The 27,369-nt window shown below is 36.8% G+C and overlaps 1 protein-coding gene across 1 annotated transcript; it reads left to right on the top strand.

Annotated features, from left to right (window-relative positions):
• The first annotated feature begins 7 nt into the window (after window positions 1–7).
• On the top strand, window positions 8–19,200 carry LOC128667203 (zinc finger protein OZF-like). The gene is made up of 4 exons (XM_053722138.1): window positions 8–420; window positions 5,469–5,595; window positions 16,160–16,270; window positions 17,885–19,200. Exons 1-4 carry the CDS (start codon window positions 376–378, stop codon window positions 19,039–19,041), a joined length of 1,440 nt encoding a protein of 479 aa, XP_053578113.1. The 5' UTR covers window positions 8–375; the 3' UTR covers window positions 19,042–19,200.
• The last annotated feature ends 8,169 nt before the right edge of the window (window positions 19,201–27,369 follow it).

Here is a 27,369-nt window from a genome sequence, read left to right as displayed (position 1 = left end):
CTGGTGTTTAGTGGCTGCACATATTTATCTCTTGTCTTTGGCTCTCCAGATGTGTTCAGCTAGCTTCCAGTAGTGCTGCTGTGGAGCTGACTTTAATTAGGTGTTTAATCCCTATGGATCCATGGAATAATGGAATAAAGTTCCAATAGAGGCGGTAAACACAAGGGCTGTATAATAATAAAATAATAAAAATATACCTGGGACATGCATAAGGCTATCCTAAGAAAACAATATGTAACATGGTTAGACTTGGTTCTTATCTATCTATGTTACCTGCATCATATTAATCACAGTAAAATAATAATGACAACATGTTTTGTCTATGAATATGTTTTTCGTATGTATTTACAACCTGTATAGATTCCAAGCGGCACAATGATGGCTGATGACATAGCAGAGATCTGCAGTTCACCTGACGGGGTAAGAGAATTTATAATGTAATTGTAATTTTTATTAAAACTGTTCTGAGATGATTTGTTTATTAGAAGATGATTAGGGTTATGGTAAGGAATTAGGACTGTGTACAGGGGTTATGGGTTCATTAGAAGAGGGTTAGGGTAAGGAATTAGGACTGTGTACAGGGGTTATGAGTTCATTAGAAGAGGGTTAGGGTAAGGAATTAGGGTTGGGGACAGGGGCTAGGACTAGGGTTAGGAGCTGGGGTCAGAGTTAGGGCTAGAGTTAGGGCTATGGTTCAGGTAAGAGTTAGGGCTAGGATTAGGGTAAGGAATTAGGGTTAGAGTTATGGCTAGGGTTCGACTGAGAGTTAGGACTAGGGTTAGGGTAAGAAAGGGTTGGGTTAGGGTTAGGGTTCTGATAAGAGTTAGGGTTAGGGCTAGAGTTAGGGTTCAGGTGAGAGTTAGGGCTAGGATTAGGGTAAGGAATTAGGGTTAGAGTTATGGCTAGGGTTCAGGTGAGAGTTAGGGCTAGGTTTAGGGTAAGGAGTAAGGATTAGGGTAAGAAATTAGGGTTGGGGACAGGGGTGATGGGTTCATTAGAAGAGGGTTAGGGTAAGGAATTAGGACTGGAGACAGGGGTGATGGGTTCATTAGGGCTAGGACTAGGGTTAGGAGCTGGGGTCAGAGTTAGAGTTAGGGCTAGGGTTTGGGTGAGAGTTAGGGCTAGGATTAGGGTAAGGAATTAGGGTTAAAGTTAGGGTCAAGGTAAGGATTTATGGTTACGGTAGGGAATAAGGGTTAGGTTTAGGCTTAGACTAAGGAATTAGAGTTAGGAATTCGGTTATCGTTAGATTTAGGGTTAGGTCTAGGCTTAGGGTAAGGAATTAGGGTTAGAGTTAGGTTTAGGGTTATGTTTAGATTTAGGGTAAGGAATTAGGGTTAGAGTTAGGTTTAGGCGTAGGGTAATGAATTAAAGTGAATGTTAACTCTCAAGAATGAGTGCCCGATTTTTTTGAAAATACTATTAAAAACAGGGTCACTTTCATTCATGAAAGTTTACATTGCACCAGTTTTGTTAAAATTCTTACCTTTTCTTCTTGAAGCTGGAGAAGCGATTCCCCCTCCTGCTGCTCGTCACTTCTTATGTCAGCAATGACGAATATGGCATCCACAAATCACGCCTTCCCCCCTAGGGGAATCATTGCCTGAGGCAACGCCTTGATTGGAGGAAGCCGGATTCATCATTGCTGACATATGAAGTGACGAGCGTCAGGAGGAGGAATCGCTTCTCCGGCTTCAAGAAGAAAAGGTAAGTATTTTAACAAAACGGGTGCATGAATGAAAGTGACCCTGTTTTTAATAGTATTTAAAAAAAAAACGGGGACTCATTCTTGAAAGTTGACATTCACTTTAAGGTTGTATACAGGGGTTAGTTTTAGTCTTAGGGTAAGGGATTAGGTTTAGGGTACAGGGGTGATGGGTTCATTAGAAGAAACTCTTTCTCAGGCAATGAGCATCAATAGGAAGCGCACACCTGATACTGGTATTTTAGTTTACATTTAGCTTTTAGTTCATATTTTATCACAGATACATATCAAGCGTATGTAAATAATGCTCTTTTATATAAATGGTAGAAAGCTTTGTGTACAGTTTTTCTCTAACATTGTCATAGTTTATTTCATTGTCTTGTCAGCCTAATGTGAGATTTAAAGTTGTTGTCAGTAAATTAGACATAGAGATTTATTTTGAAAAAAGTTTTATTAGGTTTTTCATAACAGGTTATACATAACAAATTTCGGCATGTACAATCAGATTAATTAGACATAAAGTAAACATTCAGCAAGATATTAATGGCATCAATCTCTTACCCATGTTGATTTGAGATCATTGTATAGCTTATTATACCAATATGTAACATCTTATTTCGTAAAAGGATCTGAAATTTTTAAATACATGTTAAATATTAACAGGATCAACAGAATCGAGGTCTACCCACAGGAGGGTAGTATAAAGTCATCCGTCACCACTCGGCCGATTGATCGGGTGGGCGGCTGGTCCCGGCTCTCTCTAAAGTGTAATACAGTGCATTGGTAGAATTTATTGATTCTCTATGTTTCTCTGTGTTCTAGCTTCGTGGTACATAATGAATGGCTCCCACTGTATGATAAATTTGTCTTTGGTGTGTAGGTTCTCAGCAGCTAAGCTAGCCATTTCATAATGATGTATTATTTTTTTAATGATGAAGGTGAAGTTAGGTGGGGTGGATTTCCAATATTGTGCTATGCAAACTCTAACCACCGTGCAAATGGTCATAACTAGTTTTTGGTGTTGTCTTAAGATATTGGGAATCGGGAAGTGTAGTAGGGCCTGTTCTGGAGTCAGTTGTATATGTTTATGGAAGAGATCGCTAAGAAATGTTGAGGTGTGTTCCCAAATTTCTTTCGCTCTGTCACATTCCCACCACATATGTATGTACGTCCCCCTTACATTACATCCTCTGTAGCAGAGATTCAGGGAAGGTCCTTCTGATCCACCGAACCTAGTAGGATATATATACCATTTAAATGCTACCTTGAGAAAATTCTCTTTCAACATAGCATTGTATGAGAAGGAGAGGCCTCTGTCTAAATTAGTTAGCCAAGTCTCCAAGGGCCAGGTCTTATTAAGGTCTTGTTCCCATTTTAGAATTTGCGAGGGTTTCGCCTCTCTAGATTTACCGATGAATATAAGATATAGTGTCGAGATTGTTCTGTGCACCGGGTCTTTAGCTAGGCATAGAGATTCGAAAGTTGTATTCAATGGTAGTTTGGAAAGTTCAGTTACTGCATGAGTTCTTGATTTTAATTGTAAGTAATGGTACCATATATTTTTGTCAGTTGGGTCAATATCTCTATATTGTTCAAAAGAGAGAAAACCTCCCTCAACATATACGTCTGCAATTCTATACAGTCCTTTGTTAGCCCATTTGGTCTGTATGTGGGAATCTATTGTGGTTTGTGGTAATACTAGAGGTGTAAGTTTTGATTTGTCTTGTAGTAAGGGGAATTTGGCGGTTAGTTTGTTCCAAAGGAAAATAGTGTGGGACAGCGCTACATATTTATTTAGTAAAGGATGGCTATTTTTTTTGGGAAACCAAAGTAGTCTATATATCTGGTCAGTGTTGGCTATCTGTGATTCTATCTGTTTCCACAGGGGTTGTTTCGTATTGCTAAACCAATGTATGGTTTGGGCCATCCGAGCTGAGTAATAGTAAGATACTAAATGCGGGAGGCCTAGCCCACCATCCTTCCTGTGTGTACTCATGATTTTTTTGTTTATCCTAGGGTGTTTTCCCTGCCAAACAAAGCGCAGAATATCTCTTTGGAGTGCATTGAGCTCGGCTATGGGGATGGAAATTGGTAGGGACCGGAATAAATATAGGAGCTTTGGTAGTAAAGTCATTTTTGTGGATATGATTCTACCATAAAAAGAAATTTTAAGTTTCAGCCATTTCGATATTAAATGTCTTATATGGGCAAACATTGGGAGATAGTTCGCTTGGTATAGCGAAAAAATGTCAGTTGTAAGATTAATACCTAGATATTTAAGCTTCTTATGGGCCCAAGTGAAGGAGAAGTTAATTTCTAATAGTTTTTTAGTGTGTCGGGGTAGATTTATTCTGAGAGCTTCGCATTTATCCCTATTTATTTTATAACCAGATAAAATACCATATTGTTGGAGCATCGAGTATAAGGGGGGGAGAGATAGGAGGGGTTTTGTTAGTGATAGTATGATATCATCCGCAAATAATGAAATCTTATATTCCTTGCCCCCTATTTGAAGTCCAGATATATTCGGGTCTTTTCTAATTTGAATGGCTAATGGTTCAATACAGAGGGCGAATAATAAAGGGGATAAGGGGCACCCTTGTCTCGTTCCGTTCCTAATTGGTATCGTTTTGGATTGATATCCTGACAGTTTTACAAAAGCTGACGGGTGAGAGTAGAGTGTGGTCAGGGCATCGAGGAAGGCACCCGAGATGCCTGTTTTCTCTAATACTGCGAACATATACTCCCAGTTAATTCTGTCGAACGCCTTCTCTGCGTCCAAGGAGAGGAACAGAGAAGGCGTCTTTTCAGTAGTGGCAAAATTGATCAAGTCAATTATTTTACGAGTGTTGTCCGGTGCTTCCCTACCTCTGATAAAACCTACTTGGTCCGGATGGATTACTCTTTCAAGGATAGGGTTTAGTCTGTTTGCCAGAATTTTTGTAAATATCTTCAAATCTTGATTTATTAGCGATATAGGTCTGTAATTCTGGCAATGAAGCTTGTTTTTACCCGGCTTAGGGATGACTGCTATTCTAGCCGTTAGCATCTCATTGGGAATTTCCTTTTTTTGCATTATGGAGTTAAATACCTGGGCCAACAGAGGGGCTAGTTCATCTGAAAATAATTTGTAAAAAATTCCGGAGTAACCATCCGGACCAGGTGTTTTAGAAGTCTTTAAGTTTTTGATGGTATATTTTATCTCTGTCTCGGAGATCGGGGCGTTTAGACTAGATTTCTCTTCCTCAGTGATTGTTGGGAGGGGGTTTGCAGTTAAAAAAGTATCTAATTTTGCGGATCTATCAACCCTACCTTGATGTATAGGGAGATTGTAGAGATTGTGATAAAAGTCAGCAAAGGTGTTCGCAATTTGGAGGGGGTCATTGGTGTTCTTATGATCTGATAGTTGTATTAGACATAGAGATTTAAATGTTCTCAAAATTCTTACATTAAAGGGACACTGAACGCATATTTATTAGTTGCATTTCAATATGTATTTTTTTTCCGGGAAGGGGGTGGTGAAGATACTTTTTGACCTTTTTGAACCAATAGCGCACAGAGTTGTGCGTATCTGCCAGTTAGAATTCTATACCATAGACAAGTGTGCACAAACATCTACTTCCTGTTTAATTTCAAACTTGACACAACTTTAACAATTTTCATGCAAACACAATAATGTTTAATTTGGTCTCTTTCATACGGGGTGATAGAATTGTTTTGAGTTTTGCTGCGATACAGTAATGGAACAATTTTCTTTTTTAAGGGACAACCTAAGTTTGATGAAGTTGCTGTTTACTTTTCTAAGGAAGAATGGGAATATTTAGAAGACGATCAAAAAAATCTTTACAAGGACGTGATGATGGATAATTATAATTCCCTTAGGTCTCTAGGTAAGAAAGATTTTAGGTTAAAGGGACACTCTACTGTCAAATGTTTTCTCTTAAAGGGACATTAAACCCAAAATAAAACTTTTATGATTCCAACAGAGCTTACCATTTTAACCAACTTTCCAATTTACTTTTATTATCTGTTTTGCTTCATTCTCTTGGTATCCTTTGTTGAAGAAGCAGTAATGCACTACTGGGAGCTAGCTGAACACATCTGATTAGCCAACGACAAGAGGCATATAAGTGCAGCCACTAATCAGCAGATATCTTCTAGTACTGCATTGCTTCTTCTGAGACTACCTAAGTATGCGTTTCAATAAAGGATACCAAGAGAACAAGGCAAATTAGATAATAGAAGTGAATTGAAAAAATGTTTAAAATTGAATGCTCTATCTGAATCATCGCAGTTTAATTTTTTACTTTACTGTCCCTTTTATTTGGAAATTTAAGTTGTGAATATTGGTTCTCAAATATTGAAGCTCAAAATTATGAATCCGTATTAAGGGGGAGATTTATCAAGGTGGGGGTGCCTCCATATTTATAAAGCTGAGGTTTAAATCGCTGCTTCCTAAACACTGTGTTGGCGAATTAATATCCCCCGGTCTGATCCGACCTGGGTGATTGACAAGCCCTGCTGTCTTGCAGTTGGTTGAGCAAGAGCAGGGGGGCGGCACTGTACTGTGCAGTGATTAATATGGGGAGCAATTACGTCTCACTGTGATCTCTGGCAGACAGGGTCCCTAACCACACAATAATAAATCTGCCCCATGTACTGAGATATTGTAATAACAATACGCGTCTAGTCTGTATTTGTTTTGTTTTTTTAGTAGAAGTTTCAAAGGATTTCTGTTACATTGTTATAGAATAACTTATCAGCCAAGTGTAAACATTTTCAGAACAAACTAGAACTGTATTTACTGCAATTATCTTTCAGCCAACCCTTCCTTACCTTATTTGGAGGAGCCAATCGGAACTAGGGTATACAAGGCTAGCTATGGTCATTATGGTTAATGAAAAGCAAATCAGTGCAGTTGTTTCTGTCAATATCTGCTGAAGACAGTACGTGACAGATATGTGGCAGAGTTAGGCTTGTAAAATCTGTAGTGTGCATTTTCAATTCCCAGAATTGGAAAACTCAACATTTTCAGAGCTAAATTACATGGAATGAGAACAAAATAAATAATGCAAGTAGGTTGTAAAGTTGTTTTATTGCACATAATGATACATTTTATATTATAATTTCATATGTTCCTGTAACAGTTGGAAGTTTAGTATCTGTTAGAGACCGGTCTACAATTCTTTTTTGAGTACCTTAAAGCAGTGATTTTTAACCTTTTTTTTGCCGTGGCACACTTTTTTACATTAAAAAATCCTGTGGCACACCACCATCCCAAAATTTTAAAAAAATCACACATTGTAGCCTAATACAGCATATATATATACACATACACACAAACACACACATACTGTATGTATTGTGCTGTTATGCCATGCCTCCTACAAACTACCCCTGCACTGGGAGTAAAAAACAAGAAAAGTTTAAAAAATATGTCACACTGTTGTCAGTCTGCCGTGGCACACCTGAGGATCTCTCACGGCACACTGGTTGAAAAACACTGCCTTAAAGGAACAATCTACACCAAAATTGTTATTGTGTAAAAAGATAGATAACGCCATCAATGTTATGAAAGTAAAAACAATAAAATCCAAACATTTAGATAGATTGCTTCGATATGATATTCCCTCTTCTCAGGAGTTTTATTACATCAGGTATTGTATTACATTAATTCCCTTAGTAGAGTAAGTCTAGAAGCGTGGGCGACCTCCCCTATTCAGGATCTTTTTAATCTGGCAAAGAAACGGAAGATTAAATTATCAGATATTTATAAAGTTATTATACAGAAATTAGTAGCTAGGGAAATGGGTAAATTTATTACTAAATGGCTGCAAGATAGAACAAATCATTTGCAATAGTTTAAAATTAGTAGAGAAAACCACTATATCCGCTGATTATAGAGAATCTCAATTTAGAATCATAAGTCAAGATTATCTTCTACCTAGAAGAGTCTCCATATAGAGATAAGATGTCCTAAATGTTCAATCATAGATCCAGATTTTCTTTATTATATCTGGGCCTGCCCTATGATTTACCAATTTTGGGCTAAGACTTTGTGCTTCTTATCCAAACTTTGTAATACAAAGATTATTCTAGACTGTTTGAGTATAGTCTTTCTAGATAAATTGGAGTTTGGAACAAACCTAAATACACTAATCATTACTACAATAATATTGGCAAGAAAAAGCATTTTCAAGTTATGGATAGATAAGAAAGCACCTACTATAAAACATCTTAAATATAATTTGACCCATCAATTAATTCTAGAGAGATCTGATCTTTATTATAATAAAGTAGGAAATAATAGAATGTTTAAAGAAAAATGGAAACCATTTGTTAGATGGTTAGATCAGGCCCAGTTTTGTAAAGATCTCGATAAAAACTTGATTACATTTATTATGGGAGAATACTAGATATTGACGCAATTTTTTGCGTCCGTTTTTCGTCTTGTTTTTCTGTTTCTTATTTTTGAGCTTTTGCTTTTGTTGGTCATTTTATTTTGTATCTTCCACTATTGTGAGAGATATATAAGTGATATATAAATACTGTACTTGATATATCATTTTATAATTCATAAACTGTAAATCCTGATCTTTTTTAAATAATAATAAAAAAAAAATATACTTTATAACATTTAAACCTCTAAATTTCTGCCACTACAGACAGCCTCTTATTACATGCTTTTTTATTTGCTTTTCACAACAGGAGACTACTAGATCATGTGGGCCATATAGATAACATTGTGCTCTCTCCTGTGGAGTTGTGCAGGACACAGCACTAATTGGCTAAAAAGTAAGTCAATAGATAATAAATAAAACGTCATGTGATAAGGGGGCAGTCTGCAGAGGATTAGATACAAGGTAATCACAGAGGTAAAAAGTATATTAATATAACTGAGATAAGGAGCAGTCTGCAGAGGATTAGATACAAGGTAATCACAGAGGTAAAAAGTATATTAATATAACTGAGATAAGGATCAGTCTTCAGAGGCTTAGATACAAGGTAATCACAGAGGTAAAAAGTTTATTAATATAACTGAGATAAGGAGCTGTCTGAAGAGGCTTAGATACAAGGTAATCACAGAGGTAAAAATTATATTATTATAACTGAGATAAGGGGCAGTCTGCAGAGGCTTAGATACAAGGTAATCACAGAGGTAAAAAGTATATTAATATAAATGTGTTGGTTGTGCAAAACTGGGGAATGGGTAATAAAGGGATTATCTATCTATTTAAACAATAACTATTTTGGAGTTGACTGTCCCTTTAAAGGGATATTAAACCCGAATGTTTTCTTTCATGATTCAGACTTTATCTAATAAGCAACTTTCTAATTTACTTCTATTTTCAATTTTTCTTAGTTACCTTGGTATCTTTATTTAAAAAGCAGGAATTTAAGCGTAGGAGCCAGCACATTTTTGTTTTAGGACCTGGGCAGCACTTGCTTATTGGTGGCTAAACTTTAATAGCCCGTAAAGACAAGTAAAGACATAAAAAAATGCTGTCAACAACAATAATCTTTCGGGTAGATTATAAGTGGAGCGGTGAAAAGTTTTGCGTATCCTAGAAAGTCTTGAGTTTCTCTACCATACTTACATAGAGGGACATTTGAGCACACAACACTCTACACAGTGATTGGTTATCGCAGCACACAAGCTAATTTACATCTCTCCCTAACTGTAACAGTAAAAGAGACAAAGAACACAGATTCCATCAGGCTGTTCAAGAGTTGTACTTTTGGTGCCTTTTAATTTTTAGAACCACTTATAATACATTATAAGTGTTGCTTTCTGCGCTCTAAAACCTCTCTTATTTACATGTATCATACCATAGGAAAAGCTAAACACATAAAAACTAATTAATACGCGTTTCACCGGCTTTTCAAAGGGCTGACATTTACTGAACCAAGAAATATGTAGTCAAAGCAAGTTGATTTAATATTATATTTAAGTGCAGTTTTTATATGATACAGAGTGGAACAAATGTGTTACAGCGATCTCTTAGTTAAAGGGACATGAAACTCAAAATTATTCTTTCACGATTCAGATAGAGCAATGATTTTAAACAACTTTCTAATTTACTTCTATTATCAACTTGTCTTCATTCTCTCTGTATCTTTTGTTGAAAAGCAGCAACGTAAGCTCAGGAGCTGGCCCATTTCTGGAGCACTTTATGGCAGCAGTTTTGCAAGAATGTTATCCATTTGCAAGAGCACTAGAGGGCAGCACTATTTCCTGTCATGTAGTACTAATGTTATACATTAGCAAGAGCACTAGATGGTAGCACTATTTCCTGTCATGTAGTACTAATGTTATCCATTTGCAAGAGCACTAGATGGCAGCACTATTTCCTGTCATGTAGTACTGTTATACATTAGCAAGAGCACTAGAGGGCAGCACTATTTCCTGTCATGTAGTACTAATGTTATACATTAGCAAGAGCACTAGAGGGCAGCACTATTTCCTGTCATGTAGTACTAATGTTATACATTAGCAAGAGCGCTAGAGGGCAGCACTATTTCCTGTCATGTAGTATTAATGTTATACATTAGCAAGAGCACTAGAGGGCAGCACTATTTCCTGTCATGTAGTACTAATGTTATACATTAACAAGAGCACTAGAGGGCAGCACTATTTCCTGTCATGTAGTATTAATGTTATACATTAGCAAGAGCGCTAGAGGGCAGCACTATTTCCTGTCATGTAGTATTAATGTTATACATTAGCAAGAGCACTAGAGGGCAGCACTATTTCCTGTCATGTAGTACTTATGTTATACATGAGCAAGAGCACTAGATGGCAGCAATATTACCTGTCATGTAGTACTAATGTTATACATTAGCAAGAGCACTAGATAGCAGCACTATTTCTTGTCATGTAGTGATAATGTTATACATTAGCAAGAGCACTAGATGGCAGCACAATTTCCTGTCATGTAGTACTAATGTTATACATTAGCAAGAGCACTAGAGGGCAGCACTATTTCCTGTCATGTAGTACTAATGTTATACATTAGCAAGAGCACTAGAGGGCAGCACTATTTCTTGTCATGTAGTGCTAATGTTATACATTAGCAAGAGCACTAGAGGGCAGCACTATTTCTTGTCATGTAGTACTAATGTTATACATTAGCAAGAGCACTAGATGGCAGCACTATTTCCTGTCATGTAGTACTAATGTTATACATCAGCAAGAGCACTAGATGGCAGCACTATTTCCTGTCATGTAGTACTAATGTTATACATTAGCAAGAGCACTAGATGGCAGCACTATTTCCTGTCATGTAGTACTAATGTTATACATTAGCAAGAGCACTAGATGGCAGCACTATTTCCTGTCATGTAGTACTAATGTTATACATCAGCAAGAGCACTAGATGGCAGCACTATTTCCTGTCATGTAGTACTAATGTTATACATTAGCAAGAGCACTAGAGGGCAGCACTATTTCCTGTCATGTAGTGCTACAGATACTACCTAGGTATCTCTATAACACACAATATTATACATTAGCACTAGATAACAGCACTTTTACCGGTCATGTAGTGCTACAGATGCTACCTAGGTATCTCTATAACACAATATTATACATTAGCAAGAGCACTAGATAACAGCACTATTACCTGTCATGCAGTGCTACAGATACTACCTAGGTATCTCTATAACACATAATATTATACATTAGCAAGAGCACTAGATAACAGCACTATTACCTGTCATGTAGAGCTACAGATACTACCTAGGTATCTCTATAACACACAATATTATACATTAGCAAGAGCACTAGATAACAGCACTATTACCTGTCATGTAGTGCTACAGATACTACCTAGGTATCTCTATAACACATAATATTATACATTAGCAAGATCACTAGATAACAGCACTATTACCTGTCATGTAGTGCTACAGATACTACTTAGGTATCTCTATAACACAAAATATTATACATTAGCAACAGCACTAGATAACAGCAATATTACCTGTCATATAGTGCTACAGATACTACCTAGGTGTCTCTATAACACATAATATTATACATTAGCAAGAGCATTAGATAACAGCACTATTACCTGTCATGTAGTGCCACAGATGCTACCTAGGTATCTCTATAACACAATATTATACATTAGCAAGAGCACTAGATAACAGCACTATTACCTGTCATGTAGTGCTACAGATACTACCTAGGTATCTCTATAACACACAATATTATACATTAGCAAGAGCACTAGATAACAGCACTATTACCTGTCATGTAGTGCTACAGATACTACCTAGGTATCTCTATAACACAATATTATACATTAGCAAGAGCACTAGATAACAGCACTATTACCTGTCATGTAGTGCTACAGATACTACCTAGGTATCTCTATAACACACAATATTATACATTAGCAAGAGCACTAGATAACAGCACTATTACCTGTCATGTAGTGCTACAGATACTACCTAGGTATCTCTATAACACACAATATTATACATTAGCAAGAGCACTAGATAACAGCACTATTACCTGTCATGTAGTGCTACAGATACTACCTAGGTATCTCTATAACACACAATATTATACATTAGCAAGATCACTAGATAACAGCACTATTACCTGTCATGTAGTGCCACAGATGCTACCTAGTTATCTCTATAACACACAATATTATACATTAGCAAGAGCACTAGATAACAGCACTATTACCTGCCATGTAGTGCTACAGATGCTACCTAGGTATCTCTATAACATAATATTATACATTAGCAAGAGCACTAGATAACAGCACTATTACCTGTCATGTAGTGCTACAGATACTACCTAGGTATCTCTATAACACAATATTATACATTAGCAAGAGCACTAGATAACAGCACTATTACCTGTCATGTAGTGCTATAGATACTACCTAGGTATCTCTATAACACACAATATTATACATTAGCAAGAGCACTAGATAACAGCACTATTACCTGTCATGTAGTGCTACAGATACTACCTAGGTATCTCTATAACACACAATATTATACATTAGCAAGAGCACTAGATAACAGCACTATTACCTGTCATGTAGTGCTACAGATACTACCTAGGTATCTCTATAACACAATATTATACATTAGCAAGAGCACTAGATAACAGCACTATTACCTGTCATGTAGTGCTACATATTCTACCTATAGGTATCTCTATAACACACAATATTATACATTAGCAAGAGCACTAAATAACAGCACTATTACCTGTCATGTAGTGCTACAGATACTACCTAGGTGTCTCTATAACACACAATATTATACATTAGCAAGAGCACTAGATAACAGCACTATTACCTCTCATGTAGTGCTACAGATACTACCTAGGTATCTCTATAACACAATATTATACATTAGCAAGAGCACTAGATAACAGCACTATTACCTGTCATGTAGTACTCAGATGCTACCTAGGTATCTCTATAACACATAATATTATACATTAACAAGAGCACTAGATAACAGCACTATTACCTGTCATGTAGTGCTACAGATGCTACCTAGGTATCTCTATAACAAACACTATTATACATTAGCAAGAACACTAGATAACAGCACTATTACCTGTCATGTAGTGACACAGTTACTACCTAGGTATCTCTATAAAACACAATATTATACATTAGCAAGAGCACTAGATAACAGCACTATTACCTGTCATGTAGTGCTACAGATACTACCTAGGTATCTCTATAACACACAATATTATACATTAGCAAGAGCACTAGATAACAGCACTATTACCTGTCATGTAGTGCTATAGATACTACCTAGGTATCTCTAAAACACACAGTATTATACATTAGCAAGAGCACTAGATATCAGCACTATTACCTGTCATGTAGTGCTACAGATACTACCTAGGTATCTCTATAACACACAATATTATACATTAGCAAGAGCACTAGATAACAGCACTATTACCTGTCATGCAGTGCTACAGATACTACCTAGGTATCTCTATAACACATAATATTATACATTAGCAAGAGCACTAGATAACAGCACTATTACCTGTCATGTAGAGCCACAGATACTACCTAGGTATCTCTATAACACACAATATTATACATTAGCAAGAGCACTAGATAACAGCACTATTACCTGTCATGTAGTGCTACAGATGCTACCTAGGTATCTCTATAACACAATATTATACATTAGCAAGAGCACTAGATAACAGCACTATTACCTGTCATGTAGTGCTACATATACTACCTAGGTATCTCTATAACACACAATATTATACATTAGCAAGAGCATTAGATAACAGCACTATTACCTGTCATGTAGTGCTACAGATACTACCTAGGTATCTCTATAACACACAATATTATACATTAGCAAGAGCACTAGATAACAGCACTATTACCTGTCATGTAGTGCTACAGATACTACCTAGGTATCTCTATAACACAATATTATACATTAGCAAGAGCACTAGATAACAGCACTATTACCTGTCATGTAGTGCTACAGATACTACTTAGGTATCTCTATAACACAAAATATTATACATTAGCAAGAGCACTAGATAACAGCACTATTACCTGTCATGTAGTGCTACAGATACTACCTAGGTATCTCTATAACACATAATATTATACATTAGCAAGAGCACTAGATAACAGCACTATTACCTGTCATGTAGTGCTACAGATACTACCTAGGTATCTCTATAACACATAATATTATACATTAGCAAGAGCACTAGATAACAGCAATATTACCTGTCATATAGTGCTACAGATACTACCTAGGTATCTCTATAACACACAGTATTATACATTAGCAAGAGCACTAGATAACAGCACTATTACCTGTCATGTAGTGCTATAGATACTACCTAGGTATCTCTATAACACACAATATTATACATTAGCAAGAGCACTAGATAACAGCACTATTACCTGTCATGTAGTGCTATAGATACTACCTAGGTATCTCTATAACACACAATATTATACATTAGCAAGAGCACTAGATAACAGCACTATTACCTGTCTTGTAGTGCTACAGATACTACCTAGGTATCTCTATAACACACAATATTATACATTAGCAAGAGCACTAGAGGGCAGCACTATTACTTGTCATGTAGTGCTACAGATACTACCTAGGTAGCTCTATAACACAATATTATACATTAGCAAGAGCACTAGAGGGCAGCACTATTACTTGTCATGTAGTGCTACAGATACTACCTAGGTATCTCTATAACACATACTATTATACATTAGCAAGAGCACTAGATAACAACACTATTACCTGTCATGTAGTGCTACAGATGCTACCTAGGTATCTCTAGAACACACAATGTTATACATTAGCAAGAGCACTAGATGGCAGCACTATTTCCTGTCATGTAGTACTAATGTACATTAGCAGGAGCACTAGAGGGCAGCACTATTTCCTGTCATGTAGTACTAATGTTATACATTAGCAAGAGCACTAGAGGGCAGCACTATTTCCTGTCATGTAGTGCTAATGTTATACATTAGCAAGAGCACTAGAGGGCAGCACTATTTCCTGTCATGTAGTGCTAATGTTATACATTAGCAAGAGCACTAGAGGGCAGCACTATTTCCTGTCATGTAGTGCTAATGTTATACATTAGCAAGAGCACTAGAGGGCAGCACTATTTCCTGTCATGTAGTACTAATGTTATACATTAGCAAGAGCACTAGAGGGCAGCACTATTTCCTGTCATGTAGTACTAATGTTATACATTAGCAAGAGCACTAGAGGGCAGCACTATTTCCTGTCATGTAGTACTAATGTTATACATTAGCAAGAGCACTAGAGGGCAGCACTATTTCCTGTCATGTAGTACTAATGTTATACATTAGCAAGAGCACTAGAGGGCAGCACTATTTCCTGTCATGTAGTACTAATGTTATACATTAGCAAGAGCACTAGATGGCAGCACTATTTCCTGTCATGTAGTGCTAATGTTATACATTAGCAAGAGCACTAGAGGGCAGCACTATTTCCTGTCATGTAGTGCTAATGTTATACATTAGCAAGAGCACTAGAGGGCAGCACTATTTCCTGTCATGTAGTGCTAATGTTATACATTAGCAAGAGCACTAGAGGGCAGCACTATTTCCTGTCATGTAGTACTAATGTTATACATTAGCAAGAGCACTAGATGGCAGCACTATTTCTTGTCATGTAGTACTAATGTTATACATTAGCAAGAGCACTAGATGGCAGCACTATTTCCTGTCATGTAGTACTAATGTTATACATTAGCAAGAGCACTAGAGGGCAGCATTATTTCCTGTCATGTAGTGCTCTGGATACGTACATAGATAAGTCTTCAACAAAGTATACAATGAGAACAAAGCAAATTTGATATATCAAGTAACTAGAAAGTTCAACCAATGAGAGCAATGACGGAGCTAACATCGTCTTTTTGTACAGGTTGTGTAAATATGATGCCTACAGTTGTGTCAAAGATAGAACATGGGGAGGAACCGTACGTTAATAATTCCCATCAGACCAAGCTGCTGTCGTCAATAGAGACTAAAAAAGGTGAGTAACGTATAACATATAGTCAAAAATAAAAACGTGTAAATGGTTAATAAAATATGGTCACTTCAGCGCAGCCACTGTTACAACTATTAACAGAACATCTTCTTCATGAGGACATGACCAGCTGCAGTTACCTCATATTATTCTAACATATAAAGTGTTAAATACATATGGCGTATGTATATAACGAATGGTTGATTTAGTTTTTTTGTGTGTTGCAGCCTTCTGTGGCATCTAAGTGGTTAATAATAGCTTGTGAGGATCCGAATGTGGAAGGCGGTGGCCGCACGTGGGATTCGGCTCTTTCCGAAGTCTCATTTATTCTTGTGAAAATTCAACACACTGGGATATGGCTTTGCACAGATCTTAGTGTGTTTCACTTTTACAAGAATAAATTATTAATTTTCCCTATAATTTACTTTCTGAACATTACGTTTTTTCTTCTCTTGAGAGCCTGGAGTCTGTTCTGCAGGATTCTGAACTCTGACTTTGTGATAATCTAAACAAAGATCAATTTAAGAGCTCACTTAAATTTGTTCCTTATCGGTCAGACTAAAGAAAATAAGATAAACATACGTTAGGCTTTTCAAGGGGTTTGCTCCTGTATAGCAAAACAGTGTCAATTTTGCTAACAAAAAGACAGTTTAAATACTTTTATTGAGTATGCAGATATTTTGGAATGCTGTGATTAAAGGGACATGAAACCCAATTTTTTTCTTTTATAATTCAGCATACAATTTAAAAAAAAAATTCAGTTTACTTCATTCTCTTGGTAACCCTTATTGAAAATCAGGTAGGTAGGCTCATGAGTATGCACATGTCTTGAGCACTATATAGGAACAGTTTTGCAAGAATGCTTTTAAAGGGACAGTCTAGTCCAAAAAAAATCTTTCTTGATTCAGATAGGGCATGTAATTTTAAACAACTTTCCAATTTACTTTTATCACCAATTTTGCTTTGTTGTCTTAGTATTCTTAGTTGAACCTAGGAGGTTCATATGCTAATTTCTTAGACCTTGAAGGCCGCCTCTAATCTAAATGCATTTTGATAGTTTTTCACCACTAGAGGGCATTAGTTCATGTGTTTCATATAGATAACATTGAGCTCATGCACGTGAATTTACCATGGAGACAGCTCTGATTGGCTAAACTGCAAGACTGTCAAAATAACTGAAATTAGGGGGCAGTCTGCTGAGGCTTAGATACAAGGTAATTACAGAGGTAAAATGTGTATAATTATAACTGTGTTGGTTATGCAAAACTGGGGAATGGGTAATAAAGGGATTATCTATCTTTTAAAACAACAAAAATTCTGGTGTTGACTGTCCCTTTAACAATGTTCTATATTGTATAAACTCTCAAAAATATGTTTGCAAAATAGCTGCCGTATGGTTCCCCAAGTGCACACTACCTACCTAGGTGTTCTATTCAACAAAGGATATTTGTAAATTTGATTATAGGACTAAATTGGAATTTATTTATTTTTTAAAGAGTAGGCTCTATCTGAATCATAAAAGAAGAATGTTGAGTTTCATGTATATAAATGTTTAGGTCATTTTAATCAAACAATGTTAAAATATTATTGACTTTCTTCATTCTCTATATTTTTTTATAGATTCTTTGAACTGTGGTACTGTTAAAAATGGGGTTTCCTATGATTCAGCAGAATTTGTAGTCGACAACAGGGCCAACAAAAATTCTAAAAATCTAAACCACATTAGAGTAAAAGTGGTTAAGTTGAATGGAAAAAAGTTGAAAAAAACAGGCGGCCATAAAGAATCCACAATATCTTCTATAAATGACCAACATGAAAATATAAAGACAGACTTTTCTGCTAACAATTATGATAAAAACAGAAAAGTACAGAAAATTAGGAAGAAAAGATCAAGAAAGAAATATACAGTTGACAATGAAGAGAAGACGATTCCTTGTTTAGAATGTGGGAAATTCTTTGCAAGAAAAACGCATCTTCGTGTGCATCAAAGAAGTCACTCAGGAGAAAAACCATTTCCGTGTCCTGAATGCGGGAAATATTTTAGCTGTAATTCAAGTCTCGTAAGACATCGGTTTCTTCATACAGGACAAAAACCTTTTACGTGCAATCAGTGTGGTAAATCCTTTAGCTGTAACGGAAACATGATCAGGCACCAGAGTATACACTTAGAAGAGAAAGCCTTTGCGTGTTCGGAATGCGACAAATGTTTTAGGGACAAAGTTCAGCTTCGTGCACATCAGAGGAGTCACAGCGGCGATAAACCCTTCGCATGTACAGAATGTGGGAAATGCTTTAGCCAGAAATCACATCTCGTGATCCATCAGAAGATACACACGGGAGAAAAGCCGTTTTCGTGTGCTGAATGCGGGAAAGATTTCATCCGTAAATATCATCTTGCCGTGCATCAAACAGTTCACTCAGGAGAAAAACTATTTGAGTGTTCTGAATGTGGGAAATATTTTAGCCGTAAATCTCAACTGGTGACCCATCAAAACACTCATAAAGGAGAAAGGCCATTTATGTGTTCAGAGTGTGGAAAATGCTTTGGCCAGAAGTCACATCTTCTTATTCATCAAAGGATTCATACGGGGGATAGACCATTTGCATGTAATGTTTGTTCAAAATGCTTTATTACAAAATCAGAACTTGTCAGGCATTACAGAATTCACACAGGAGAAAAACCTTATCAGTGTTCTGTATGTGGGAAGTGTTTTAGCCGTAAATCGCATCTTGCTTTGCATCAAAGGACCCATATAAGAGCTCCAACATTAACCTGATTTGAAACACGTTTTGTATAAACAACAGATATCTGTGATTTAGCAAGTTACATATACATACAGACCCACATATGAATACTTTGGATCCTTACAGGCATAACAGGATAAGCTAGTTACCAAATGGAGGAATAGGCCCTTCTTCAACATTATCATTCTTGAGTTACCTGGGTGGCGTGTTGTGTTGTGAATGGGGATATGTAGAGTTATTAAAAGATCACTATAACATCACATTCATGGGTTGATATTGAATTCATTCTCATTGCATGTACTACAACAGAGCTTCCTTTCCAGATATAAATGTCATACAGTTTAGGGTAGTTGGGGAGGGGGGGCAGATAAAAATCTTGTGCGCCTTTGTGGCTATGTAAGGTTTTAAATTAACATCATCCAACCACAAACAACACGTGTCAGGCATTGGATATAGAACCTTTTCCTGTGCCTGTAATCAACAGATGTCTTTGTTTTTGTTTTTTAACATTAACTACAGGTCACAGGATGGTAATTTTATTTTAACCAAATACTGAGAGGTATGTGTGATTTTGTATCTGAATCTGGAGTTAAAGAGACATAGAAAACAGATATTAAAACCCCACAAAAATTATTTAATTATTAGTGGGAAAATATACTTTAATAATGAAATATTGTGTAGTTTTGGCATATAAGATGCAGTTTGTTTGTTTGTCAACTGTTGATAAGGAAAAGAGGGAGAGAGAAATTTGTAAGTAAAAGAATTGAAAACAAAATGATGTAAATATGTGAGAGAGGGAGAAGTATTTGAGAATGTTTTCAGGAGTGTGGGTGAGGCCCTTACAGGTTTGTCTTTAAAAGTATATTGCATCTTATATGCATATCATTTATATGTTCGTTTTAAAAAGAAACTCAAAGCAATTTAAAAAAATCCCCTAAGTAAAGGTGTTACTGTTATGAATATTTTTGCTTATTTATGTTTCCACCATGTGTGTATTTACAATGTCTACAATTAATAACTTTTTTTCAATACTAATACTCTGAGTATTACTTTATTTTTTCACTTATCCTTTTTTGTCATTTCTTTCATCATAAAATGTATTGAGTGGTGTGTTCTTTGTGGGACCTGTCTATAGCACTGGTTTCCAGAGCCTCCCTAACAGGCCAGATTTTCAGGATTTGGTGAGAGCAGGTTAGTAACCATGTTTACTAATCAGCTGATTATTTCACCTGTGCTCTAGGTCAGATATCCTGAAAATCTGGCCTGTTAGGGAAGCCTGGGGAACAATTTGAAAACCTCCATGTCTATAGAAAACAATGTGTAGTAAAACAGCAAAAATGCCATAGAGGGTTAATAAACCATCTCATGGTTCTCAAGAAAAAGGAAGGAACATATCTGATGAAGCTGTAGGTCCTCGTGCAGAAACAGATTCTGAGATTAATTAAAAAATCAGACAAATAGGGAAAATAAACTATAAAATGATTCTATTTTTCTGCTTTTTTTTAGTTAAACAGATTTTGTATTGCTAACATTTCTTATATTATTTTTACTATTGAAGGATCATGTATGTACGTATCTCAGCTTTATGTATTGTATATGTGTGTACACCAGCACCCAATCATAATATCCACTGATGTAATGTATATGTGTGTACACCAGCACCCAATCATAATATCCACTGATGTAACGTATATGTGTGTACACCAGCAGCCAGTCATACTATCCACTGATGTAACGTATATGTGTGTACACCAGCAGCCACTCATACTATCCACTGATGTAATGTATATGTGTCCATAGCCACTAGGGGCATTCCAAGCTTGAAAACGCATGTCCAAATAAGAAGGGTCTTCTCGTTCAAGTAACTTGCTTTCAACCTGTAATATGCGCACTATTTCTGATGAGCGCAAAGAGCCGTAATAAACTCTTTATCTTTCCTGTGCAAGTTAGCGCACCACTCGTAATCTAGTTCTTTATGATTTAGCATTATCACATAAAACAAAAGCTACTACAGAAATGTTCTTCTGAAATATCCACATAATCCTTGAGGATTTCTCCCCCTAACAGTTATGGGGTAACAAGATGCAGCCAAAAAAGAGAAAGGCAGGCTTCTTAGTAAAAAGTCCAAAATAGTTTATTCAAAAATACATTTAAAAACATGTGGCTAGTTCAGCAACAATACACATACCGCAGACCAAGCGGTCTTACGCGTTTTGCCCGGTTGGCCTTAATCCTAGACTCTAATGTGTTACTTCCTAATGAATTTAAATTCCAAACCTTAAAACCATTGGTTGTCTGCAGTCATGTGAGATCGCATCTTCGTGTGTTGGATAATGACCACTAAAACCAGTTAGGACATAATGACCAACAAGATGCAGATCTGTTGACCTAGAGTCATATAGCTGTCAATGATGAAGTCCAACCATGCTGAAACATAGCTCTGGGGCTGGTGTTTTCTCTATTTTTACGGAAATGACCATGCAGTTTTTTATAGATGGGTTTGGACTGATATTGTGAATAGTTATTTTTTGAGAAGAGCTGAAATAGGCTGGACCTTCACAAAGAACAAGCTACTAAGTGAAGTCTATTCCCAGCTGAGGGCTTCACTCTTTTTGTATGCATCTGTGCATCTCCGCACCAGACACCCAATCCCTAATTCCACATTTTGTAACCTTAGTAAGAAGCAGATACTTTGTTGTGGGATTCTCATATACACCAGGACTTGATAAATTCCAGGAGCCACCGGTTAAACATAGAGTTAGAACATTTTCTTTTTGCACTTATGTTGCTTAAAGGGATATAAACCCCCTAAACTTGTCTATGGTGATTCAGACAAAGCGTACGATTTTACTTCTATTATAACATGTGTTTTGTTGCCATGATATTCTGTGTGGAAGAGATACCTAGGTAGGTAGGAAATATTGCTGACCTCTAGTGCTCTTGCAAATGGTTAACATTCTAACAAAACTGCTGTCATCTAGTGCTCTTGCAAATGGATAACATTCTAACAAAACTGCTGTCATATAGTGCTCTTGCAAATGGTTAACATTCTAACAAAACTGCTGTCATATAGTGCTCTTGCAAATGGATAACATTCTAACAAAACTGCTGTCATCTAGTGCTCTTGCAAATGGATAACATTCTAACAAAACTGCTGTCATCTAGTGCTCTTGCAAATGGATAACATTCTAACAAAACTGCTGCCATATAGTGCTCTTGCAAATGGATAACATTCTAACAAAACTGCTGTCATCTAGTGCTCTTGCAAATGGTTAACATTCTAACAAAACTGCTGCCATATAGTGCTCTTGCAAATGGATAACATTCTAACAAAACTGCTGCCATATAGTGCTCTTGCAAATGGATAACATTCTAACAAAACTGCTGTCATCTAGTGCTCTTGCAAATGGATAACATTCTAACAAAACTGCTGTCATATAGTGCTCTTGCAAATGGTTAACATTCTAACAAAACTGCTGTCATATAGTGCTCGAGACATGGGTCAGCTCCTAAGCTTACGTCCCTACTTTTCAAAAAAAGATACCAAGAGAACGAAGACAATTTGATAATAGAAGTAAAATGGAAAGTTGTTTAAAATTTCTGCTCCATCTGAATCATGAAAGAAAAATCTAGGGTTTCATATCCCTTTAAAGAGAACAAAGTTTTTTGGGAACATATTAGCAATTACAAAAATTAGATATTTGAAGTTCCATTAAAAAAATAAAAAAATCTTAGCTGATCAATGTGGACCCTTTTTTATTATTTTAACTAAATCCTTTCAGATATTCGCTCTGGGTGTTTAAAGGGACACTGAACCCACATTTTTTCTTTTGTGATTCAGATAGAGCATGATATTTTAAGCAACTTTCTAATTTACTCCTATTATCAATGTTTCTTCATTCTCTTGGTATCTTTATTTGAAATGCAAGAATGTAACCCCTTTTTGGTGAACAACCTGGGTTGTCCTTGCTGATTGGTGGATAATCTCATCCACCAATAAAAAAGTGCTAATCAGAGTTCTGAACCCAAAAAAAGCTTAGATGCCTTCTTTGTCAAATAAAGATAGCAAGAGAACGAAGAAAAATTGATAATAGGAGTAAATTAGAAAGTTGCCTAAAATTGCATGCTCTGAATCACAAAAGAAAAAAATTGGGTTCAGTGTCCCTTTAATTATTTTCATTTCTGCATAAGTGACAGTGCTGAATAAAAACTAATTAAGATAAATTTAGAAGTAAAGCTTATATATAAAAAATAAACACATGTACACATTTTTGTAAGTTAATTGTTGCTAATTTCCTTTATCTCTGACGCATTATTTGGAAGTGATCTAATTCCACTGACGATGGTAAGACCTGTTCTGCTTTATTACTCGTCATCTCCACCTGGCAATGCCAACCGTCCAAAAGTCAACACGGAAATGCATCATTTATATGATAATGTAACTACAAAAGTCTCAGCATTTCATCTGCCAATCCTAATTCATGTAGGTTTTTTTTTAAAATTATTTCCATGTATTTATGGCATATTAGCAAAATGTGCTAGAAAATATAATTGTAAAATAATGATAAAATTAATTAGAAATACTAAAAAAAAAGTAGTTACCGTTGTGGCTGGGTATAGTGGTTTTAATACAGGTATTAGAAATGTTATATTTAGCATTAATGTGTATTAAAGAATATACAACTAAACAGGAGAAAAGGAAGTGACAATTATGTGACTCGCAGGGCGCTGATTGGCTTCTGAGGGACTGTGTTGCTAGACACGTCCTCCAATCAGATCTTCTGGATCTTGACAAGGAGGGGAGCAGGACGCCGAAAAAGTTAGGACGTTCCATTGCCGCCCTAAGGGGGTTAATTTCAGAGAAGAAAAAAAATGACCTTACCGTTTAGTCAAATCTTATAGTGAAATGCTGAATTGTAACCATCACACCAACATAATACTTAAATGGATAGGGAAATATACCAGGTAATGTGTATAGCACTGTGAGATGTGAGAAAGTGTCACAGAGACATGTGCCAGATATAGCGTCATAGTGACATCACAAGAATAATATACCATGGTGATATGTGCCAGGTAATGTTTGTATAGCGATGTGAGAAAGTGTCACAGAGACGTGCCAGATATAGCGTCATAGTGACATCACAAGGATAATATACCATGGTGATAAGTGCCAGGTAAAGTGTATAGCACTCTGAGAAAGTGTAACACAGACATGTGCCAGATATAGCGTCATAGTGACAACACAAGGATAATATACCATGGTGATATGTGCCAGGTAATGTGTATAGCGAAAGTGAGAAAGTGTCACAGAGATATGTGCCAGATATAGTATCACAGTAACATCACAAGGATAATATACCATGGCGATATGTGCCAGATTTAGTGTCACAGTAACATCACAAGGATAATATACCATGGTGATATGTGCCAGATATAGTATCACAGTAACATCACAAGGATAATATACCATGGCGATATGTGCCAGATTTAGTGTCACAGTAACATCACAAGGATAATATACCATGGCGATATGTGCCAGATTTAGTGTCACAGTGACATCACAAGGATAATATACCATGGTGATATGTGCCAGGTAATGTGTATAGCGCTGTGAGAAAGTGTCAGAGAGACATGTGCCAGATTTAGTGTCACAGTGACATCACAAGGATAATATACCATGGTGATATGTGCCAGGTAATGTGTATAGCGCTGTGAGAAAGTGTCAGAGAGACATGTGCCAGATTTAGTGTCACAGTGACATCACAAGGATAATATACCATGGTGATATGTGCCAGGTAATGTGTATAGCGCTGTGAGAAAGTGTCAGAGAGACATGTGCCAGATTTAGTGTCACAGTGACATCACAAGGATAATATAGCATGGTGATATGTGCCAGGTAATGTGTATAGCGCTGTGAAAGAGTAGCACAGAGACATGTGCCAGATATAGTGTCATAGTGACATCACACGGATAATATACCATGGCAATATGTGCCAGGTATAGTGTCATAGTGACATCACACGGATAATATACCATGGCGATATGTGCCAGATAGTGTCACAGTGACATTACAAGGATAATATACCATGGTGATATGTGCCAGGTAATGTGTATAGCACTGTGATAAAGCGTCACAGAGACATGTGCCAGATTTAGCGTCACAGTAACATCACAAGGATAATATACCATGGTGATATGTGCCAGGTAATGTGTATAGCACTGTGAGAGAGTAGCACAGAGACATGTGTCTGATATAGTGTCATAGTGACATCACACGGATAATATACCATGGCGATATGTGCCAGGTATAGTGTCACAGTGACATTACAAGGATGATATACCATGGTGATATGTGGCAGGTAATGTGTATAGCACTATGAGAAAGTGTCACAGAGACATGTGCCAGATATAGTATAGTGTCCCAGTGACATCACAAGGATATAATACCATGGTACTATGTGCTAGGTAAAGTGGCACACAGACATGTGCCAGATATAACGTCACAGTGACATCACATGGATAATATTCCATTGTGATATGTGGCAGGTAATGTGTATAGTGTTGTGATAAAGTGTCACAGAGACATGTGCCAGATACAGTGTCACAGTGACATCACAAGGATAATATATCATGGTGATATGTGCCAGATTTAGTGTCACAGTGACATCACACAGATAATATACCATGGTGATATGTGCCAGAAATAGTATCACAGTAACATCACAAGGATAATATACCATGGTGATATGTGCCAGATATAGTGTCATAGTGACATCACAAGGATAATATACCATGGTGATATGTGCCAGATATAGTGTCATAGTGACATCACAAGGATAATATACCATGGTGATATGTGCCAGAAATAGTATCACAGTAACATCACAAGGATAATATACCATGGTGATATGTGGCAGGTAATGTGTATAGTGTTGTGAGAAAGTGTCACAGAGACATGTGCCAGATTTAGTGTCACAGTGACATCACAAGGATAATATATCATGGCGATATGTGCCAGATATAGTGTCACAGTGACATCACAAGGATAATATATCATGGCGATATGTGCCAGATATAGTGTATAGTGCTTTGAGACAGTGTCACAGAGACATGTGCCAGATATAGCGTCACACTGACATCACAAGGATAATATACCATGGTGATATGTGCCAGGTAATGTGTGTATAGCAATGTGAGAAAGTGTCACAGAGACATGTGCCAGATATAGCGTCATAGTGACAACACAAGGATAATATACCATGGTGATATGTGCCAGGTAATGTGTATAGCGAAAGTGAGAAAGTGTCACACAGATATAGCATCATAGTGACAACACAAGGATAATATACCATGGCGATATGTGCCAGATTTAGTGTCACAGTGACATCACAAGGATAATATACCATGGTGATATGTGCCAGATATAGTGTCACAGTAACATCACACGGATAATATACCATGGTGATAAGTGCCAGGTAAAGTGTATAGCGCTGTGAGAAAGCGTCACAGAGACATGTGCCAGATTTAGCGTCACAGTAACATCACAAGGATAATATACCATGGTGATATGTGCCAGGTAATGTGTATAGCACTGTGAGAGAGTAGCACAGAGACATGTGTCTGATATAGTGTCATACTGACATCACACGGATAATATACCATGGCGATATGTGCCAGGTATAGTGTCACAGTGACATTACAAGGATGATATACCATGGTGATATGTGGCAGGTAATGTGTATAGCACTATGAGAAAGTGTCACAGAGACATGTGCCAGATATAGTATAGTGTCCCAGTGACATCACAAGGATATAATACCATGGTACTATGTGCTAGGTAAAGTGTCACAGAGACATGTGCCAGATATAGTATAGTGTCCCAGTGACATCACAAGGATATAATACCATGGTACTATGTGCTAGGTAAAGTGTCACAGAGACATGTGCCAGATATAGTATAGTGTCCCAGTGACATCACAAGGATATAATACCATGGTACTATGTGCTAGGTAAAGTGGCACACAGACATGTGCCAGATATAACGTCACAGTGACATCACATGGATAATATTCCATTGTGATATGTGGCAGGTAATGTGTATAGTGTTGTGATAAAGTGTCACAGACACATGTGCCAGATACAGTGTCACAGTGACATCACACAGATAATATACCATGGTGATATGTGCCCGATTTAGTGTCACAGTGACATCACACAGATACTATACCATGGTGATATGTGGCAGGTAATGTGTATAATGCTTTGAGACAGTGTCACAGAGACATGTGCCAGATTTAGTGTCACAGTGACATCACAAGGATAATATATCATGGCGATATGTGCCAGATATAGTGTATAGT

The sequence above is a fragment of the Bombina bombina genome, chromosome 7 (assembly GCF_027579735.1).
Source record: "Bombina bombina isolate aBomBom1 chromosome 7, aBomBom1.pri, whole genome shotgun sequence".
NCBI lineage: Eukaryota > Metazoa > Chordata > Amphibia > Anura > Bombinatoridae > Bombina > Bombina bombina.
This window is presented reverse-complemented; position numbering and strand designations above follow the sequence as displayed.

Bases quoted from the DNA above. Each gene is read 5' to 3' on its own strand.
- LOC128667203 (XM_053722138.1), top strand. From the start codon at position 376: ATGATGGCTGATGACATAGCAGAGATCTGCAGTTCACCTGACGGG. The intron at 5,596-16,159 runs GTAAGAAAGATT...CTTTTTGTACAG, and splicing joins TAATTCCCTTAGGTCTCTAG to GTTGTGTAAATATGATGCCT. The intron at 16,271-17,884 runs GTGAGTAACGTA...ATTTTTTTATAG, and splicing joins GTCAATAGAGACTAAAAAAG to ATTCTTTGAACTGTGGTACT.